The sequence below is a fragment of the Zalophus californianus genome, chromosome 9, assembly GCF_009762305.2.
Source record: "Zalophus californianus isolate mZalCal1 chromosome 9, mZalCal1.pri.v2, whole genome shotgun sequence".
Classification (NCBI taxonomy): Eukaryota; Metazoa; Chordata; class Mammalia; order Carnivora; family Otariidae; genus Zalophus; species Zalophus californianus.
This window is the reverse complement of record NC_045603.1, coordinates 62,891,762-62,911,744: the sequence shown is the minus strand read 5'-3', so window position 1 is coordinate 62,911,744 and position 19,983 is coordinate 62,891,762. Positions and strand designations below refer to the sequence as shown.

The following is a 19,983-nucleotide window of genomic DNA, read 5'->3' as shown; positions in this document are numbered from 1 at the left end:
GATGGTAAGCAGATGAAAAAGGTCCTTATTACCTCCTCCAGCTTCCCTCTCAGTGTAGGAATTCGCTCCACATTATCCCTGATAAAGAAACATCCAGCCTCACACTGACTAAAAATTCCTTAAAATTAAAACTTGATAGTTTTTACCTAGTGGCTTTCATGCTGGATTCTTGACAATACAGAATCCACCCAGGTTTTTTTCTGCATTTTTAATGCAGTACGTCCTTCCCTGGTGGTGGTTTTTTCTTTTCTTTTCTTTTGTTTTTTTAACCCATGCTAAATAGCCACAATTCTTTCCGTGGTTGCTCATGCTTTCTAGATGCTCCTTTGTCAGCGTCTTTTTTTTTTTTAAGATTTTATTTATTTATTCGACAGAGAACGTGAGAGAGTACAAGCAGGGGGGAGTAGTAGGGAGGGAGAGAGAGAGAGAGAGAGAGAGAGAGAGAAGCAGGCTTCCCACTGAGCAGGGAGCCTGACGCAGGGCTCGATCCCAGGACCCTGAGATCATAACCTGAGCCGAAGGCAGACAGTTAACCATCTGAGCCACCCAGGCACCCCTTGTCAGCATCTTCATCTCACTTTGGTCAGAGTCTCTCCCCAGACCCAAACAATGCCCATGAATTATAAGAACAATACAGAGAAGTCAGGTGCCATGGCTACCCTCTAGTTTTAGACCTTTGACTTTTGGGTTTTTTTTAGACCTTTGACTTTTTATGCAACCAAGTGTACATTTTCTTTTTTAATGATTGGAATCTGTTTTTTATTTTTATTTATTTATTTATTTATTTATTTTTAAAGATTTTATTTATTTATTTGAGAGAGAGAATGAGAGATAGAGAGCACGAGAGGGAAGAGGGTCAGAGGGAGAAGCAGACTCCCTGCCGAGCAGGGAGCCCGATGCGGGACTCAATCCCGGGACTCCAGGATCATGACCTGAGCCGAAGGCAGTCGCCTAACCAACTGAGCCACCCAGGCGCCCTTGGAATCTGTTTTTTAAAGCTATTTAACACTTCATATCACAGGTCAGGTCATGCCTTCTAACCCAGCAGTCCCACTCCGCGTAAGGCAACTCTTTACCTTCTGTCACTTTCATGGCCCGATGGGAGAGATACCTGTATGGGGCACTAAGCACAGAGGAGGAGAGGTCCACTCCCTTCCTGTTGGGCTCAGAATATTATCTTTGTCAAAGCTCTTCAGTTGCAAATAATAGAAACTCCCTTCAAAAAAAACTTAAGCAAAAGAGAGAGTTAATGAAAAGAATACCTGGCTACCTCTGAGGTTCCTTAGAGTCTGTCTGGATCTCCAGAAAGGTAGAAGTAAGGGATGGGAAGGCCATCAGGAACCACTGTCCTCTCACTTTCTAGAGCCGTAGGGGCATCCACTTCATTCTTTCTCTCGTCCCGGAAGAGCCATTCTCTGTGCTGCTCTGGACGCCCGGCTACCCCAGAACTTTCACATGTGCTTAGTTCACATGACCAGCTAACAACTTTCAACCCCATTGCCAAACCCCCGAGAGACTGTAGATGGCTCAGCTAATCAGCTGTGATCACAGGGGCAAGGTCATGGCAGACATGGCTGCTAGCCTTCTGGTTGGATCCGAGAGAGAAGACAGTTGTCAGGGAAATTGGGATAAGTCTTGAGCAGATACTATGAAAGATGCCTGGTAAACGTAATGACGATGTTAACTGAATGTCATTGAAATTTCAGTGCCGTGTTCACATGGACCAACTTGCTTGTGGTGGTTGTGGAACTGTGTGGCTCTGAACAGGAAGCCCTCGATCTGGTCCCTTTAGTGACGAACGTGGTCCTGGAAGAGCATTACCTCATTGTTGGCGTCGTGGTGGTGGTGGACCCAGGTGTTATCCCCATCAACTCCAGAGGAGAGAAGCAGAGGATGCACCTCCGTGACAGCTTCCTGGCTGACCAGTTAGACCCCATCTATGTGGCTTATAACATGTAACCAGCCTTGTGGGGATCACAGGGGGGCCATCCTGAAAAACCACAAGGACCAAAGACCAGTGACTAGGAGTAAGCTTTCAAATGATGTGAAATAAGCTGAGATGGTTACATTATATCCTTCATCTCATCCTGTGGGATTCTACAATCACAGGACACACAGGAAAGGGGAATTGTACGGTAGCAAATGAAAAAAATGTTAACAGTCCATTAGTCATGAGCTTTGACATAGCGTGAGCAGCACGTTACTAAAGCGATTCCATGCATGTTACATTTTTTTCATCTGTTGTATATACTTGTATTTTTATCTAATGCTGTTTTAGAATTTTGTAAGGGAGTTTAATGAATTCACATGAAGGGGGTTAGTCGGGAGTTCTCCAGTTCCCCGCTCTGTACTGTATTCTGCCGTTTTACCATAGCCGGACTTTCTGCAGGTTTGTTGACGTGGAACTGCTCAGCTTATTTTCTGCTGACCCATAAGCAAATCAAATAACCCACTAAATAGGAGAGTTACTTTATATAATTCTTGAGAGTAAAACATTTTGACCAGTGTTTTAAACGTGTAAATAAGAATATACACAATTCAGCTAAACAATTGAAGAATTGGCGTGTGTAGTCGTGGCAACTAAAGTAGAAGCATTTCTACTTTGTGAGAATTTCAGTATTCTCTTAATGCAGTGTAATTGAATAGGTAACTAAAAAGTGCAAATTGTTTGCAGGTTTCGCTGCACATTGTACTATGTCTCTGTTGGCTGATGTATTTTATAAACGAAAGCCTCTGTTTTTCAAGCTTGCATTCCCAGAATCAGCTTAAGCTTTTAAGAATTCAGCCTGTTTCTACAAGCTGAAAAATCTCAGTTTAAAAATCAAACTGTTATGAAAAGGCTAAGCTTCATTAGATCCCACCCTATCCTAAGAAACCACAAGAACTCACTCCGGCCCCCGGTGTTGAAACTGTGTTTCAGATTTAGAGTGACTACATAAGATTTTAGGATTTCCTCTTTTTCCAGGCCTATTGTCAACTTCGTCTCCAGTTTATCCATATAGCTTCTCTTCGGGAAACTGAAGAGTGTCCTCTGTTCTTCCAGTTCATGAGGGCAGGGATTTTAGGAACAAGAATGACAGGCTGGGAAGGCCGTGGGATCAGCAGTCACGGGAAACCATAGAGGTGACATAACTACAGATCTCAAAACTGACCGATTTGGGTTGCCAAAATAATGAGGCTTATGCTGAAATAGGGGAAGTCTGATGTATGCAAGAAACTCCTTTGAAATAACTGTGGTGCCCAGGCCAAGTGGACTGAGCGTGGGACTGAGTTTGGCCTCTGGCTCGGTTTCCTTTCTTTGGTCTGATTACTTCATGTATTTGAATATAGTTGAATTTTATTATTTTTTTCTTACAGAAATATTTTTAAAAATTAAAAAAAAAAAAAAAGAAAAGCTCCAAGTGAACAGAGTTAACTTGTTATATCAGAATGGACCCACTCTGGTCTATTGTGTAAATATTTATTTAGACTATTTTAATAATACATATTATTTACCCCGCTGTAACATCATGTAAACTAAATATGTTTTTAAACAATTTTTAAGACTTGTAATTACCCTGAAAATAAGGTTTATAATGCAAAGCCCAGACCCTTCGTCACTCTCGGGGGCTGCCCTTCAGTCTTGTGGCTCCAAGCCACTTTCTTGCCTCCCTTTTCCATAAGCCTCTTTTCCTCCCAGTTTTTTCTCTGCTGAGGGCAGACCTCAAGACATTTTCCAGTTCCAGATCTCTTTTTTTGACATTTTGGATGAAATTAATTTACACATGATGGGAGAGGTTCTAAGGTGTACAGAAAAAAAGCACTTACATTGGGGCAGGAAATCCCAGTGACTAGCTACGGTTCAGTTTGCAGAAAGAACAGCCTGCTTATTTGGAAAGTAATTGTCTTACAATAGTTTTTAATGATTCACTAAACAAAGCAAGGGATCCTGAGGATTAAATAGTTCTATCTCCATAATCCACGAGTTCTAAGAAAAAAATATAGGCAGAGTCTTATCCTATGGGTTGCTTCGAAAATTCTTACTACACAAGTTAGGGTGTCTGCTAGAAACATAATGTGAGCCACATCGGTCATCTTAAACTTTCTAGTAACCACATTTGCAAAAGTAAAAAGAAACCAGTGAAATTGACTTTAATATCTTTTATTTAACCCAGTATATCAAAAATACTATAATTTCCATGTGGAATCAATATGAAAAGGGATTGAGATATTTTCTTTTTTTCATATTAAATCTTTGAAATCCAGTGTTTATTAAGCACATTTCAGTTCGGACTACCCGTATTTCAAGTTTTCAGTAGCCACATGTGGCTAGTAGCTACCATATTGGGCAGAGGTGATGTGTACTCATTCTTTCAAATTAAGATACTCCATTAATCTCAGAGTATGGTCAACTCCCAGTTACTTAGGGTCTGATTATCTGGGTTTGTAGTTCCTCAGGCCTCTGATTTATCTTTAGTTTTTGCTTTCTACCTTGTGGCTGCTTTCTTGATCTTTTGCGTATTCCCCAAAGCCAGAATATGCTAGTGGAGGAAAGAAAGCTGAGCTATGGCCTCGGGACCTTCTCAGTAACTGTGGTAAAGGATCCTCTGGAAAGAGAAGAGAGTCCAGTCGTTAGCCTGTGGGTGTTTGAGGGGTCATCTATAGTTTTAATGCCTAGTCTGTTACAGACTTGGATAAGAAAACTTTCTCTTGATGACACAGTGCTCTTGCCCTTTCCACGTTAAGTAGAACCTTTGTGGTAGAATGGACTCTTAGGATAGACCCAAAAGGCCATTACCGATAGAAACAGCCTAGCCAAAACTCTGGAACACATTCTGTCTGGGTTTTTATTTTATGCCTGTGAAAAAGACGAGATTAATAGCAAGCCCCCATTTCAGTTAAGAGAAATCCTTTCATCTAACAGCTTTTGAACCTCTTTCTGCCTCTCAGCAGAATTGAGGTAGATCAGGAAGGGGCTGCCTCAGGAAAATTCCTAAGCCCAAGGGATTTTTAGAGCTGCACAAGTGTCATCTCCTGCATCAGTGAGACCCTGGGAATGACCGGCATGCTAACGGGCATCGGTGTGAATCCACAGCCTTTATTTACTTGCTGCCTCAGAAAGGGGGCCCGGTCCAGACCACCGCCACCATCAAGCCCTTTCCTCACGGAAGTTGTGCTGCCTCGGGCTGTTTAGGGACCATTGCCTGTCTGTTGGTAATATAAGTGTGTCTCCTTTCTTTAGTCCCTGGGCAGTGCTTGCTTAATGCTTTTGTTGAATCAACAAAGGGCCTGAGGCCTTAGGTTTTTTTGTTAAGGTCTCCGCCCCAGGCATGGTGCTCAATATCTTGGCCAAATAAATTACTTTCCTTGAATATCCAGCAATCTTTTAGACTAAAGCAATGAGGAGTTATCACCTCACCCTCAAACTCCAACATGACTTATGCCTTAGTGTTGTTTTTGTTGTCTGCTTTGATGTAAAAGCAAGAGTATTTGGAGCAAGAAGCTGCAGTACTCCAAATACACAATAGGCCTTTTCTTTATCATTCATAAAACATTTCTGGTCTAGGTATATGTAGATGGGCCATGTTATTTGTCCACAGGAAGAGTGTGTAAAGATATAAGAATAATTTTTTAGTCCTAAATGATGTTTTGTTTACTTTCTGTCAAGATATTTACCAGTGTCAAATTCAGACTATAGTACTGTGTAATTATGTATAAAGTTTTTTTATTTATTTGAAATTAGACTAGATATACATTTTTAAATTTAACATCTGGCTGGACAGTGTTCTATTAACTCATTTGAATGTGTTTCCTTTGTCTTGTGTTAATAAATATTGATGCCTGATTGTGTTTAATGCTTCACCCATTGGGAAGATTGATAAATTGGAACTGATAAATTTTAAATTTAACCTCAGATGGTAAGAAAGACCTAAAGATAGCTAGAGTGGTCTAAGGAAAATGAACACGGAGATCCAAAGTTACAGTAAATCTGTGCTGTAACAGGAAGACAAATCAAGGAACACAAGAGGGTCATCTTGAAAACTCAGAAGCCTTTGTCAGGAACAATTAAAGTTTAGGTTTCCTCCTAGCCACGTGGCATGTGGTAGTTTTAAACTATGAACCATAGATTTTTTTTTTTAAGATTTTATTTATTTATTTATTTATTTATTTATTTATTTATTTATTTGAGAGAGAGACAGAGAAACAGCATGAGAGGGGATAGGGTCAGAGGGAGAAGCAGGCTCCCTGCTGAGCTGGGAGCCCGATGTGGGACTCGATCCCAGGACTCCGGGATCATGACCTGGGCCGAAGGCAGTCGCTTAACCACTGAGCCACCCAGGCGCTCCATAAATTTTATTTTTTTTTCTAATTTGTGGTTAGACTGGATTTCAGCCTTCACTACAGTGATGTCATTTGTTCTTCATGTCTTGGTTTGAACTTAATGCAAGCCCATCAAATTGTGCATGTTCTCCAACACTAAAACCGGTCCTTGAACTATTACTGTCCAACCTATTTAGGCAGCTGAGAACATTTTTTTCACCTAACATACATTTATTGAATGTCTACCCATTAGGCCCAAGACACTGCAACAGAACTGAAGCTAAAGAGAGAAAATTAAGTCACTGCTTGCAAGGAGATCCAGGAAAGCAGTACAGTATATTAAGGGTTATGAGTAGGGGTGGACAGTGGCAGCAGGTAGGACAGGCACCCAATCCAATGATGAGAGGGAATAATGACTACTTGCTGGAGGAGGTGACATCGGAACTGAGTTGTGTTTTTAAAGATTTTATTTATCTGAGAGAGCACGAGCCGGCGAGGGACAGAGGGAGAGGGAGAAGCAGACTCCCCGCTGAGCAGGGAGCCCCATGTGCGACTCGATCCCAGGACCCTGGGATCATGACCTGAGCCGGAGGCAGACGCTTAACTGACTGAGCCACCCAGGTGCCCCTGAACTGAGTTTTAAAGACAGCCAGATATAGCAACAAGGGGAAAGGCAGCGTTAGATTTTCTGTGAACTACCATTCGTTGTTAGGATGGAGGGTTTGAAGGGAGAAAAGTTAAAGCTAGTCATCTATGGAGGCTTGAGCCAAGCACAGATCACCAAGGGCCTTGTGTATCTTGCTAGGAATTTTGGACTTTTATCCAGAGGACTAAAGAGAGCCAATGAGAGGTTTAGAGCAAGGGAATGACATACTCAAATTTGCAACCTAGGAAATTATGCTGGTGGTATAGGAAATGGATTGGTCAGCAGGGAAAGTGATAAAACCCAAGGCAGGGAGACTAGTTAGAAGGCCTTTGCAGAAACTGCAGGAATAGAGCAAGAACACTTCAACCAAGGCAGTAACAGGATGGAGACGAGGCAGTGCATGCAAACTTGGGAGACGGTAAGATTTCAATGACTGGATATTCAGGCTAAGGAAGGAGGAATCCAAAATAACTCCCTGGGGAGTTAGGTAGATGTGGGGTCATTTACCAAGGTAGGGAACAAAAGAAGAGGAACAGAGTGGGGGAAAAAATGGTATGTTCCATTTTGGTCATGTTCATTTGAGGTGCAATGGCACATGCAAGTGAGGAAATTCAACAGGCAGCTGAATATTTAGGTCTCTGCCTCAAGAGAGCTCTGGCCATGAACTAGATATTTGGGAGACATCCTTTTAAAAGGGTAGTTGAGAGACACCTGGGTGGCTCAGTTGGTTAAGGAACTGCCTTCGGCCCAGGTCATGATCCCGGAGTCCCGGGATGGAGTCCCACATCGGGCTCCCTGCTCAGCGGGGGGTCTGCTGCTCCCTCTGCCCCTCCCCCCTCGTGCTCGCTCTCATTCTCTCTCAAATAATTAAAAAATCTTAAAAAAAAAAAAAAGGTGGTAGTTGAACCCGGGAAGTGGATGACATTGCCAAGGAAGATCCTGTAGAGTGAGAAAAGGATCAATAAGGGAGCTAAGGGAAACAACAGCACGCGAAGACTGGTGGAGGAAGGAGAGGGAGTGCTTGGAGAGGTAGGGGCAAAACCAGAAAAGAACATGGGCAAAGAAATCAGGAAGAGTTTTAAAGAAGGAGTGGTCAACCATGCCAAAGGCTATAGTGAAGCTGAGTATAACGGATTGGCTAGCCTCTGCTGTATCTGGCAATGGGGTAGTCACTGGTGACTTTGGTCAGGGTGGTTTCATTTGCAGCTCTGGGGGCAGAAGCCAGCAAACTGGTTCAAGAGAGGAATGATGGGAAATGTGACTGAACAGACTGAACAGCTACTCTTTTCCAGAAGTTTCTACGCACAGGAAAGAGGTGGTAGAGTAGTTAAATGAGGGATGTAGAATCAAGGGAGGCTGTTTTTAAAAAGATGGAAGAAATAAAATATTCCTGTGTTAGAAGAAAGAGCCAGTGGAAAGGGAAAACATCCAAATACAGCAGTGAGGGATAACTGACCAAAAAAGATCACTGAGGAAGTAGGGGGGGCAGAGATTCAGAGAACAGGTAGAAGGATTAGCCTTTGAGAGGAGGAAGCACTTTTTTCTCAATAAAACTGGGTAAAGGCAAGATCCTCTAGGAGGAAGTTGATAGAGGTCACCTGATGACCTCATTCACTTCTCTGAAACTCCGTTCTCAACTTAGGAAGATGAACACTCATTTCTGAGATAATTTCTATAAATAAATATGCTGACAAAACACAACATGGAACTTGCAAATAATGGGAATTCCTAAGAAGCAGATAAAAGGGAAATTTATATTAAATGCATTTATTAAAAAACAAAAACTAAAAATAAGTTGTATTCAACTAAGCAAAGGAAAAGATCCTCGAATAAAGTAGAAGGAAGAAAATAAGGAAGGAAACAAATTAATAAATAGAAAACAAAATAGAAAAGGTTCAACAAAGCCAGAAGCTAGTTTCTTAAAAAATAGCCCAATAAAATCTCTAGTAAAATTCATGTGTGCATGGACACTCACACACCTAGTAGGAAACACAAAGAAGAGTATAACTACAGCTATGGTATTTTTTTAATCTTAGGGGATTATTGTCATTTCGCAGTAAACTTGAATTTTAAATGAAATGGATAATTTTCTATATACTATGCAATTTGAAAAGTCAAGAAAGAGAAAATGCGAATTTGACCAAACCCACAAGGAAGAGAATTCCAGTTTCACCTATAAAAGAAAAAGCCATCCAACTCCTCTTGATACCAAAATCAGACTAAGGCAGTTTTGGGGTCTTTTTTTTTTTTTAGATTTTATTTATTTATTTGATAGAGACACGGAAAGAGAAGGAACACAAGCAGGGGGAGTGAAAGAGGGAGAAGCAGGCTTCCCACTGGGCAGGGAGCCCGATGCGGGGCATGACCTGAGCTGAAGGCAGTCGCTTAACCGATTGAACCACCCAGGCACCCCTAGGGCAGTTTTGTTTTGTTTTGTTTTGTTTAAGATTTTATTTATTTATTTGAGAGAAAGAGAGAACAAGTGGGGGGAGGAACAGAGGGAGAAGCAGGCTTCCCGCTGAGCAGGAAGCCCCATGCGGACTCCATCCCAGGACCCTGGGATCGTGACCTGGGCCGAAGTCAGACACTTAACGACTGAGCCACCCAGGCGCCCCCCTAGGGCAGTTTTTAAATAAAGCAATCTCACTTGTGAAAAGATGCAAATTATAAATAAAACCTAGCTGTGGGCGCCTCCCCCCTCTCATGCTCTCTCTATCTCATTCTCTCAAATAAATAAAATCTTTAAAAAAAAAAAAAAAACCTAGCCGTTTCTGTTGCTGTGTAATACACCACCCCGATTTAGTGGCATAAACAAAGCCATACAAACACATTCTGTGCATCATGAACTGGACAAAGCACAGCAGGAATGACATCTCTACTCCAAGATGTCTGGCCTTGGCTGCACAAACTCCATTGTCTGGGGGTGATTTGAACAGCCTGGGGCTGGAATCATCTAGGCATCTTTACTCGCACCTCTGAAGCCCAGACTTAGATGACAAAGACTAGGCTCAGCTGGGACTATTGACCAAAGCACTTTAATGTAGCCTTTCCTCATAGCTTGGGATTCTTGGAATGTGCAGCCAGGTCTCAAAAGAAACATCAGGAGAAAGAGTATGTTAGGCTGTAAACTTCTCATCTTGGAAGTCATACACCACTTCAGTTGCATTCTGCTCAGCCCAGATTTCAAGGGAGATGACACTGTGTCTTGATGAGAGAGAGGCAAAGTCAGATTGTGAAAGAGCATATGGGATGGGAGAGACTTTGGTGGAGATATTGTACTGGAAATTACAATCTTCCACACTAGCAAAGCAAACCCAGTACTGTGTAAGAAATAACAGATGAGGTTCAAAGAGGGTCAGATCAAGGATAGTTCAGTATTAGAAAAATCTATATAAGGAATTTTATCAAAAGCTTGAAGGTGAAAACCATATGGTCATCTCAATAGATTCAGGAAAAACAAGATAAACCTCAACACTGACTAATAAAAAAATTCAACAAGCAAGGAACAGAAAGACTTCTTGAACTGATAGAACATCTATCAAAACCTACAGTAGGGGCACCTGGGTGGCTCAGATGGTTAAGCGTCTGCCTTCGGCTCAGGTCATGATCCCAGGGTCCTGGGATCGAGCCCCACATCGAGCCCCACATCGAGCCCCCACATTGAGCCCCACATCAGGCTCCTGGCTCAGCGGGGAGCCTGCTTCTCCCTCTGCCTCTCTCCCTGCTCATGCTCTCTCTCTCTCTCTCTCTCTCTCTCTCTCTCTCTGTGTGTCTCAAATGAATAATAAAAAAAAAATCTTTAGGGGCGCCTGGGTGGCTCAGTTGGTTGAGCGACTGTCTTCGACTCAGGTCATGGTCCTGGAGTCCCAGGATCGAGTCCCACATCGGACTCCCTGCTCGGCGGGGCGTCTGCATCTCCCTCTGACCCCCCTCCCTCTCATGCTCTTTATCTCTCATTCTCTCTCTCTCAAATAAATAAAATCTTAAAAAAAAATCTTAAAAAAAAAAAGCCTACAGTAAAAAAAAACAAAACAAAACTTAACAATGACACTTGAGAAGCACTACCATGAAAGTCAAAACAATGATGAGGATGCTCACTTTCTATTCAGCATTACACTTGTGATTATAGCTAGGACATTAGGGAGAGGGAGAAAGAAATGAGGTATATGAATGGGATACAAAGGAACAAAAACATTTGGTGATGATATGCTAGTCTATGTAGAAAATACAAGAGAATCTACAAATGTATAAACAAATAGGCATTTATAAGATTGCTGAATACACAATAAACATAAAAATAGCATGAGCCTCTAAGTGTCTGATAATGATGGAATAACCTGGTCAGATTAATCCTCCCAGAGATAGAATTTTTAAAATGTGAACTATATATATATTACATATATATTACACACACACACATATATATATATATATATATTTTTTTTTTTTTACCTATTTGAAGGCATTGGAAAATGACCCACAGAAGACAGAAACTGGAGAGTGAGTACTTTTGAAAGATGAAATGCAATAGGTGACATTTGTGTCTGATTTTGTGTGTGTGTGTCTGAGGACATCGCCATAATTTCACGCCGCTTCAGTGATAACCACTGCCTACTGGCTTAAGGTATAAAAAGATAGAGTTCCATGTTGGCAGGGAAGCCAGAGAGTAGTTAGGTGGGAAATCTATGAAGGGAGAGAGCCCCAGAAGGTGTAAATCCTCAAATCTGCATATAGAATGTGTCAAAACCTTTGGCTGGTGGCTAAACTAAATTATATGGAGAAAAACCTATAGTTCCTGGTGGGGGGCGGGGTGGGAGGGAAGCAGGTGGAAATTGAAAGAGTTGAGCAGAAATTTCAGCCATTGTTCATGACAGAGGAAAAAGATTGCAAATTAAATCCTCTCAAAGTAACTGCCTTCTGAAATAAATCCCTCTGTAAAGCAATATAATTCATTCTAGTAATAACACTACTAGAAATGTGAAGAAACAAAAATATGATCTTTACTCAGGGAAAAGAAATCAGTCAATAGATACCAACTGTAAGATCACTCAAATGTGCAATTAGCAGTCAACAGCCTTAAATCAGCTATTACATATATACTGAGACTTAAAGGGAAATGTACACACAAATGGATGATAAGGAATTCCTCGATAAGGAATCTAGCAGAGAAACAGAAACTATAAAAAAAGAATGGGCATTCCAGAGCTGGAAGGTACAATAATTGAGATGAATAATTCAAGGACTTAATGAGCTGAACAGGAGACTAAAGATAGCATAATAAAGAATAAGCAAACTTGAAGATAGATCAATGGATTACCTAATCTGAAGAACGGAGGAAAAAAAGGTTGGAGGAAAAAAATAAAGCCTCAGAGTCCTGTGGGAAAATATCAAGTGGTCTAACATACCTGCAATTGCAGTTCCACAAAGAGGGAGAATGGGACGTAAAAAATACTTGCAGAAATACTGGCTTTGGGAAGACATAAATGTACAGACTGAGGAAGCTCAAGAAACTCCAAGCAGTATGAAGAAAACCACACGTGGGGGCGCCTGGGTGGCTCACTTGGTTAAGCATTCAACTCTTCATTTCGGCTCAGGTCATGATCTCAGGGTCACGAGACTGAGCCCCACGTCGGGCTCCATGATCAGCACGGAGTCTGCTCCTCCCTCTCCCTCTGCTCCCCCCACCTCAAATAAATAAAATCTTTAAAAAATTAAAATTAAAATTAAAAAAAGAAAGAAAACCACATGTAGGCATGATCATGGGCAAACTTCTAAACTCCAGTAAAGCAAAAGGCTTCAAAGAAGCCAAGTAAAAGTAACACATTTACATATAGGAGAAAAATGGCATAAATGATAAACAATTTTTCATTAGAAATAACTGAAGCCAGAAGAACACAGAAAAATATATTTAGAGTGCTGGGAGGGAAAAAACAAAAACAACTGCCACTTCAGAGTTCTATAGCCAGCGACAGTCTTCAAAGACGAAGGTGACTCAATCTGATAAAGATCATCGATGACAAACTCACCGCTTACGCGATGCTTAATAGTAAAAACGGAATGCTCTCTCTCTAAGGTTGGGAACAATGGAATAAAGTCTGTTCTCACCACTTTCATTCAGCATTGTACTGAAGGTTCTATTGAGAGCACTTAGGGGAAAAAAAGGCATCCAGATTGGATAGGAAGAATTGAAGTTATCTCTAGTCACAGATGAAATGACTTGTACATACAAAATCCTACACACACACAAACTGTTAAACAAGTTCAACAAGGTGGCAGAATACAAGATCAACACAAAAATATCTATTTTATTTCTATTTTCTAACAATGAACATTCCAAAAATAAAATTTAAAAACCAGTTCTATTTAACATAGCATCAAAAGGAATAAAATACTTAATAAATTTAACGAAAGTGCCAACTTACATACTGAAAACTACAAAATCATTGAAAGAAACTAAAGAAGATCTATAATGGAATGTCAGGGTGCCTGGGTGGCTCAGTCGGTTAAGCATCTGCCTTCGGCTCAGGTCATGATCCCGGGGATCGAGTCCCACATGGGGCTCCCTGCTCTGCAGGGAGTCTGCTTCTCCCTCTGCCCCTCCTCCCATTTGTTCTCTCAATCTCTCTCTCTCTCTCTCAAATAAAATAAAAGCTTTAAAATGGAAAGTCATCCCCATGTTCAGGGATTGGAAAATTTAATATTGTTAGGATGGCAATACCCTCCAAATTGATCTACAGATTCAATATAATCTCTCTCAAAATCCCAGATGCCTATTTGGCAGAAGTGGATAAGCTGATCCTAAATGCATATGGAAATGCAAGGGATTCAGAAAAGTCGAAACAGTCTTGAAAAAGAACAAAGTTGGAGTACTCACACTTCCATATTTCAAAACCTACTACAAAGCTATGGTACTGGCATAAGGAGAGACCTATCAATCAATGGGATAGAACTGAAAGCCCAGAAATGGAGAAACCTCTGAAACTGCTCCCAAATCAGCCAAATAATGAATCAATAACGATAATAATATTGCATCTCGGCGGGGGGGGAACGGGGAGATTAGTGCCACCTGTAAGGATGTCAGGATTCAGAGGTAATTGTCCCTGTTTATGCTCTATTTAATACACCAGTCTGGTTCTACACAAACTCATGGATCCTGGAGGATTGCTGTACACCAGTACAAGCTTAACCAACTAGTAGCCTCAACTGTAGCCATTGTATTTGATCTTGTATCTTTGCTAGATCAGATTAATATGGTCTCAGGTACATGGTACGTAGCCACTGACTTGACAAATGGGTCCTTTTCTATTCCAGTCTGTTCTCATCACTAGATGAAAAAATTTGTAACTATGTGCAGTGATGGATGTTAACTATTGCAACTTACTGTGGGGATCATTCTGTAATATATAATATATCAAATCATGTTGTACATCTGAAACATATAATTTTACATGTCAATTATATATCAATCTTTAAAAGTTTTTTAAAAAGAGAATCAGAAGTATTTCACATTCACATAGAAGGGATAAGAATATAAATTTATAGTTTTGTCCCAGAGTATGTTACATGACATCACTCTGATGAGAAAGATGGAACAAGAAGTAGTTAGTACCCTGAAGGTCTTGGTAAGCTGCAGGCAATCCAGAGGATGGGAAATAAACTCTGAAGAGTCAGAGGTCTAGCAATCAGGAGCTTTGCTGACATATCTCCTGACATAAAAAAACAAATTACTGAGGCACCTGGCTGGCTCAGTAAGTAGAGCATGCGATTCTTGATCTCTGGGTCATAAGTTCAAGCCCCACATTAGGCATAGCTTACTTAAACAACAACAAGAACAACAAGTTAATGCATCTCACATGCTCTTTCCCCAAGAAGGAAACACAGTACTTAGTAGGCCTCTTCAGGTTGTGAAGACAACACATTCTATCCCTGGTAATGCTGCTCTGCACAATATACCAGGGGACAACTTTAAGTAAGTTTTGGAGCCATATGATATGGCAGACCCATGGTGGTGGAGGTGAAGTTTATGGCAAGGTCCAGTGGAAGAATCACAATGCAAACTATTAAAATCCTGGAACAAGAATATGCGAGTTGTAGCAGAGAATTATATGCCGTTTGAAAAGCAGCTTCTCGTGGGCCACTGGGCCACAATGGAGATGGAAAACTTGACCAGGGGATACCAAGTGACCACGCATCTGGAACTTTCCATCACTGGCTGGATTGTGTCAGACACACCAAGTCATAAAGTCAGATGGGCCCAGGACCAATCCATCATAAGATGGAAATGTTACACCTGGGATCAAGCCTAAGCAGGATCAGAGGACACAAGCAAACTGCATGAGCAGGGTCCCCAGAAACCCATGAAACACACTACAGTTGCACCAGTGTTCTTCACTCAGCTCATACCTATGGCTGTAATGGAGCATGGGGGAAGAGTCCGGCTGAAGCTGGTGGAAAAAGCCCAAGTTTGGTATATGGATGGATTATGGTTTGGGTCTATGAGTGGGTTATGGCCATTCTGTTTCAAGGGAAATCTTCTCAACAGGCAGATATTAAAATGATCACCCGTTCTGTGCAAGAAGTCTCAAAGTGAGAATATAAATGGACTCATGGGCAGTGGCAAATGGCCTAACCAGTTGGTCAGTGTCTTGAAAGGAAAAAGACTGGAAGACTGGATACAACAAGGTCTGGAGTAGAGGTATATGGATAGATACAGGAGAGGGAGAACAAAGTATGAAGATCTTTGCTTCACATGTCAATGCCCACTATAAAGCATCCACCACGGGAGAGACACTGAACATCCATATAAACAAAATGACTTGGCTGATTGATGTCAACTAGCCACTGAGCATCTCAGAATTGGCACAATGAGCACATGTATGGAGTAGCCACAGTGGCAGAGATGGAGACTATGTTAGGGCCCAGTAGCAGGGACTTCCATTTACCAAGGCTTATTTAGCTACTGCTATCTCTGAATCTTCAATTAAACATTGACACAAACCAATACTGAACTCCCAACGTGACACTATTTCTTCAGGAGACTAAGTGGCCACTTGATAGTTGACAACACTGGGCTTCTTCCATCCTAGAAGGGCCAGTGATTTGTTCTCATGTGAATAGATTTGTTTTTGGTGGAAGGATTTGACTCTCCTGCCCTCAGAGCACCACTCAATATCACTACCTGGGGGCTTACAAAGGTGCATGATACATGCAGGCTGCTCTGACCAACATAAAGAAGGTTCCTCCAGTAAGCTGAATTTTCGTTCCAAGCTGTCTTGCTACAACTCTTTAATAATAATCTCGAAGGTAAATAATTTGTTTACTTATACAATCCAACCACACAACAGTAACCAATACTTACTCATTATAGGGTTTTATTAGGGGTACCAGCTAGGAGGCTACCGCAATAGACAATGCAAGAAGTAATGATAGCTTGGACTAAGGTGATAGGGTACAGAGAAGGGGAGGTAGTCACAAAGAAATTATTTCTCCTGTATCCAGGTGTAACAGATAGGACTCTCGAAATCACAGCAACCAAAGTAAGCTAGCTTAAATAGAAAAGTGCTATTCATTTCAAGGACAAAGGATGGCTTGTGGAACCTCAGGACTGTGGCAGGCAGCTGCATCTCAGGCACGTTCTAGAACGAGGGCCTAGCAAGCCACTGGTTTGCTCTCTCAGCTCATCTGCATTGTTCACAGATGGAAGAGGCTTACTACAAAGCTCCTAAGCTTTAGGTCCATTCACCTAGAGAAGGACCAAATTTTGGTCAAAAATAAATGTCCATAGGGGAGACTCTGATGGCCAGCTTGGGTCAGGGGCCCACTGTTGGTAAGATCGGTTTGATTGTGAGAAGTTTCCATAAAAGTAGGAGGGATAGTTGTCCATTGCTCCCAGGACCCACAGACTAGTCCTAGATGTTCAATTCAAGCATAGTTAACATGAAGCTGCAAGCAGTTTCAGAACTGAGTTATCTGAAATAGTATGGTTGTAGTTCTTAGAACCCCTGCGGGCATTTAGCAACTATCTTTGGTTAGGTTTTCCTGTGTTTACCCTGGAGTATTGAAAACGAACAAAACAAAAAGAAACAAAAACAATTAAGCCTATTGTTTAGACTATAAAGCCTACAGGTATTAGCTTTAAATAATTTCTGCCTTTTGAGAGGTGGACCGTTTCAAACACTTTTTCATGGCTCTCAAGTCCTCTACTCCAGCTCAGTCCCTTTGTTAAACCTGTGAGGCTTCTCAGGGTGTGTGGCCACTTAATGGTTATTGAAGCTTCCAGTGCTTACACTGCAGTATTTTCCGTATTAAAATCCAACATTTAGTGCTTGCTCTGTGCCAGGAGTGGCTCTAACCTTACATGTATTAAACTCGTTCAAACTACAAGACTTTATGGGATAGGTAGTATTATTAAAGCCATCTCCTAATAATGTCTCTCCCTCTTATCCAGAAAACAGTGCACCAGAAGAGCCAAAGAGATACCACTACGGGCTTGACTAGTTTATTTTACACAATTACCTTTGGCTTTTGAAAGTTAGGTTATTTTATTTCACTTTTTTCCCCTCACTTCTAAAGTGAAAGACCTGCGCATCTGGTTTATAAACTCTATTCAGATAGAACTGGGAGTGTCATAACCAGGACTTCTTTTTTTTTCTTCTACAGTTATTCCTCAAGGTTCAGAAGAGTGGTAGGGACAGCTGGTGACACTTCCATGAGAAACAAGTATGGTAGGAATATCTGTGAGCGGCAGTGTTGTACAGCATAGTATCTGACTTAAACTTCAGATGCTTCAAAGGTGGAAGAGGAGCTGAAGAGGAAGCAGTCCATGCAGTTTGAAGGTTTCAGTGAGATTTCGTTTCTTTTGATAACATTTTTCAGTCCCCCACCCTTTTTACTGATCAATATTTGTTAAGCATTCTGAGTTCCAAGGAAGAAACAACCAAACACAAAAGAACAGTAAACTCATAGCCAGCCTTCCAGACATTAATATTCTGGATTCCCGAATGATTGATACTGGGTTTTGTTCATTAGGGAAGGCTGATATCTGAGAACCTCTTCCTCACTCCTTACCTTTATAGGACACTGTGCTTTCCTATGGTATATGGCATTTTGATTCTTTAAATAATTCTGGAACACAGCTTGAGTATTATACTCTTCCCAATTCTGGTAACAAGAAGACAAGCTTAGAGAGGTTTGGGTCATTCGCCTAATCAAAAATCGGAAATAAAGGCACCTGTGTTTTTTTTTTTAAGATTTTATTTATTTATTTTGAGAGAGAGAGAGAATGAGAGGGAGGAGGGTCAGAGGGTCAGAGGGAGAAGCAGACTCCCTGCTCAGCAGGGAGCCCGATGTGGGACTTGATCCGGGGACTCCAGGATCATGACCTGAGCTGAAGGCAGTCGCTTAACCAACTGAGCTACCCAGGAGCCCTAAAGGCACCTGTTTTAATAGTCAACAATGTTTGCTGAATGAATGGCATTAGCTAAATGTTAGTGAGCTCTCTGGAGTGTCTGGCACAGTAACTCTTTTTTAAAAAAAATTTTTTTTTAAAGATTTTATTTATTTATTTGAGAGAGAGAATGAGATAGAGAGCATGAGACGGGCGAGGGTCCGAGGGAGAAGCGGACTCCCTGCTCAGCAGGGAGCCCGATGCGGGACTCGATTCCGGGACTCCGGGATCATGACCTGAGCCGAAGGCAGTCGCTTAACCAACTGAGCCACTCAGGCGCCCTGGCACAGTAACTCTTGAGCTTTAAATCACATTATCTGGGCTTAAACGTTAAGATTTTATTTATTTGAGAGAGACACGGGTAGTGACAGAGATAGCAAGAGAGCAAGGGGAGGAGAGGGAGAAGCAGGCTCCTCGCTGAGAAGGGAGCCCAAAGCGGGACTCTATCCCAGGATCCTGGGATCATGACCCGAGCCGAAGGCAGAGACTTAACCAACGGAAACACTCAGGCGCCCAGGCCTTAAAGGTCAAAACCAGGAACGGCTCTAACCACTAAATCAAGTTTCCTGCATTGGAGATCTCAAACTAGTAAAACTCCAGAAAAATCCTGGAACTTACTTTGTCAAGGGCACACTAAAAGGTTTATCGTTTGTTATTATCACTATAAAACCATAAAAATAGTATTTTGCTAGGAAATGGATACAAAAAAATTCAGAATAATGCACAATCCCTTTTCCAGAAAGGTAGATACACATTTGAAGCTTTTATTTATTTGACAGAGAGAGCGAGAGAGGGAACACAAGCAGGGGTAGTGGGAGAGGGAAGAAGCAGGCTTCCCGCGGAGCAGGGAGCCCCATGAGGGGCTCGATCCCAGGACGCTGGGATCATGATCTGAGCCACCCAGGCGCCCCTAAAAATATTTTTGAAAAGTTTTTGTAATGTATTAAAATGACGGCGTGTAACATTTTATTTTACAACGCTCCACTGTAACAGTTCAGGTAAATTTGTTTCAGCGTGACACCCTTAGTGGAGCTCAAAACACCCTACCGGCACCGTGTGTGTGAAATCAGTTTTTGGAGAAGATCCCTTCACATGGGATAAAAGATGCAACTCAACGCAGTTTTATGTGGTTAAAAATAGGCTGTGTAAACGAAGAGAAGATAAGGAGGGCAAGCCTCCATGCTTTAGTCACTTCTCTCTACGAGATCCGGACAGGTGAGGCCAGGGACGACAGTTCTGGGTCTGACCACCTAACCCAGAGCGAGTAGGACCTGAGCTGAGAGCGACGCCACTAACTAATGAAAAGTGCCTCACACCGAGCGGCCTCTTGACACCACCTAGCCAGCTAGGGCCTCCGAAAACAGACGTGTGGGGGGAGTGCGGGCAGAGCTCCGGAAGCGAAAAAGGATCACAGGCAACCTTCGCCTCCAACTCTCGCCGGAGTACCACCACCAGGACACACACCTTTCCGTCCGAGGAGACCCGGCACAAGATGGCGGGACGTCACGTGAGCAACGTGGTGACGTAGGACGGCGGCCCGCACGGAGGGACCGCCTTAACCTCACCCCCCACGCTCACTTACTCAGTTTTG

The 19,983-nt window shown here is 42.0% G+C and overlaps 1 protein-coding gene across 4 annotated transcripts in view; it reads left to right on the top strand.

Annotated features, from left to right (window-relative positions):
• DIP2B (disco interacting protein 2 homolog B) overlaps nt 1–5,829 on the top strand; it is a 215,843-nt gene extending 210,014 nt beyond the window's left edge. For 2 of the 4 annotated variants that reach the window (XM_027592569.2, XM_027592568.1), the window contains exon 38: nt 1,707–5,829. In XM_027592569.2, the coding sequence (XP_027448370.1) occupies nt 1,707–1,959 (253 nt within the window). In that variant the 3' untranslated portion in view covers nt 1,960–5,829. The remainder of the gene's footprint in view (nt 1–1,706) is intronic. The other 2 variants (XM_027592570.2, XM_027592571.1) reach the window with 1 other exon arrangement.
• The last annotated feature ends 14,154 nt before the right edge of the window (nt 5,830–19,983 follow it).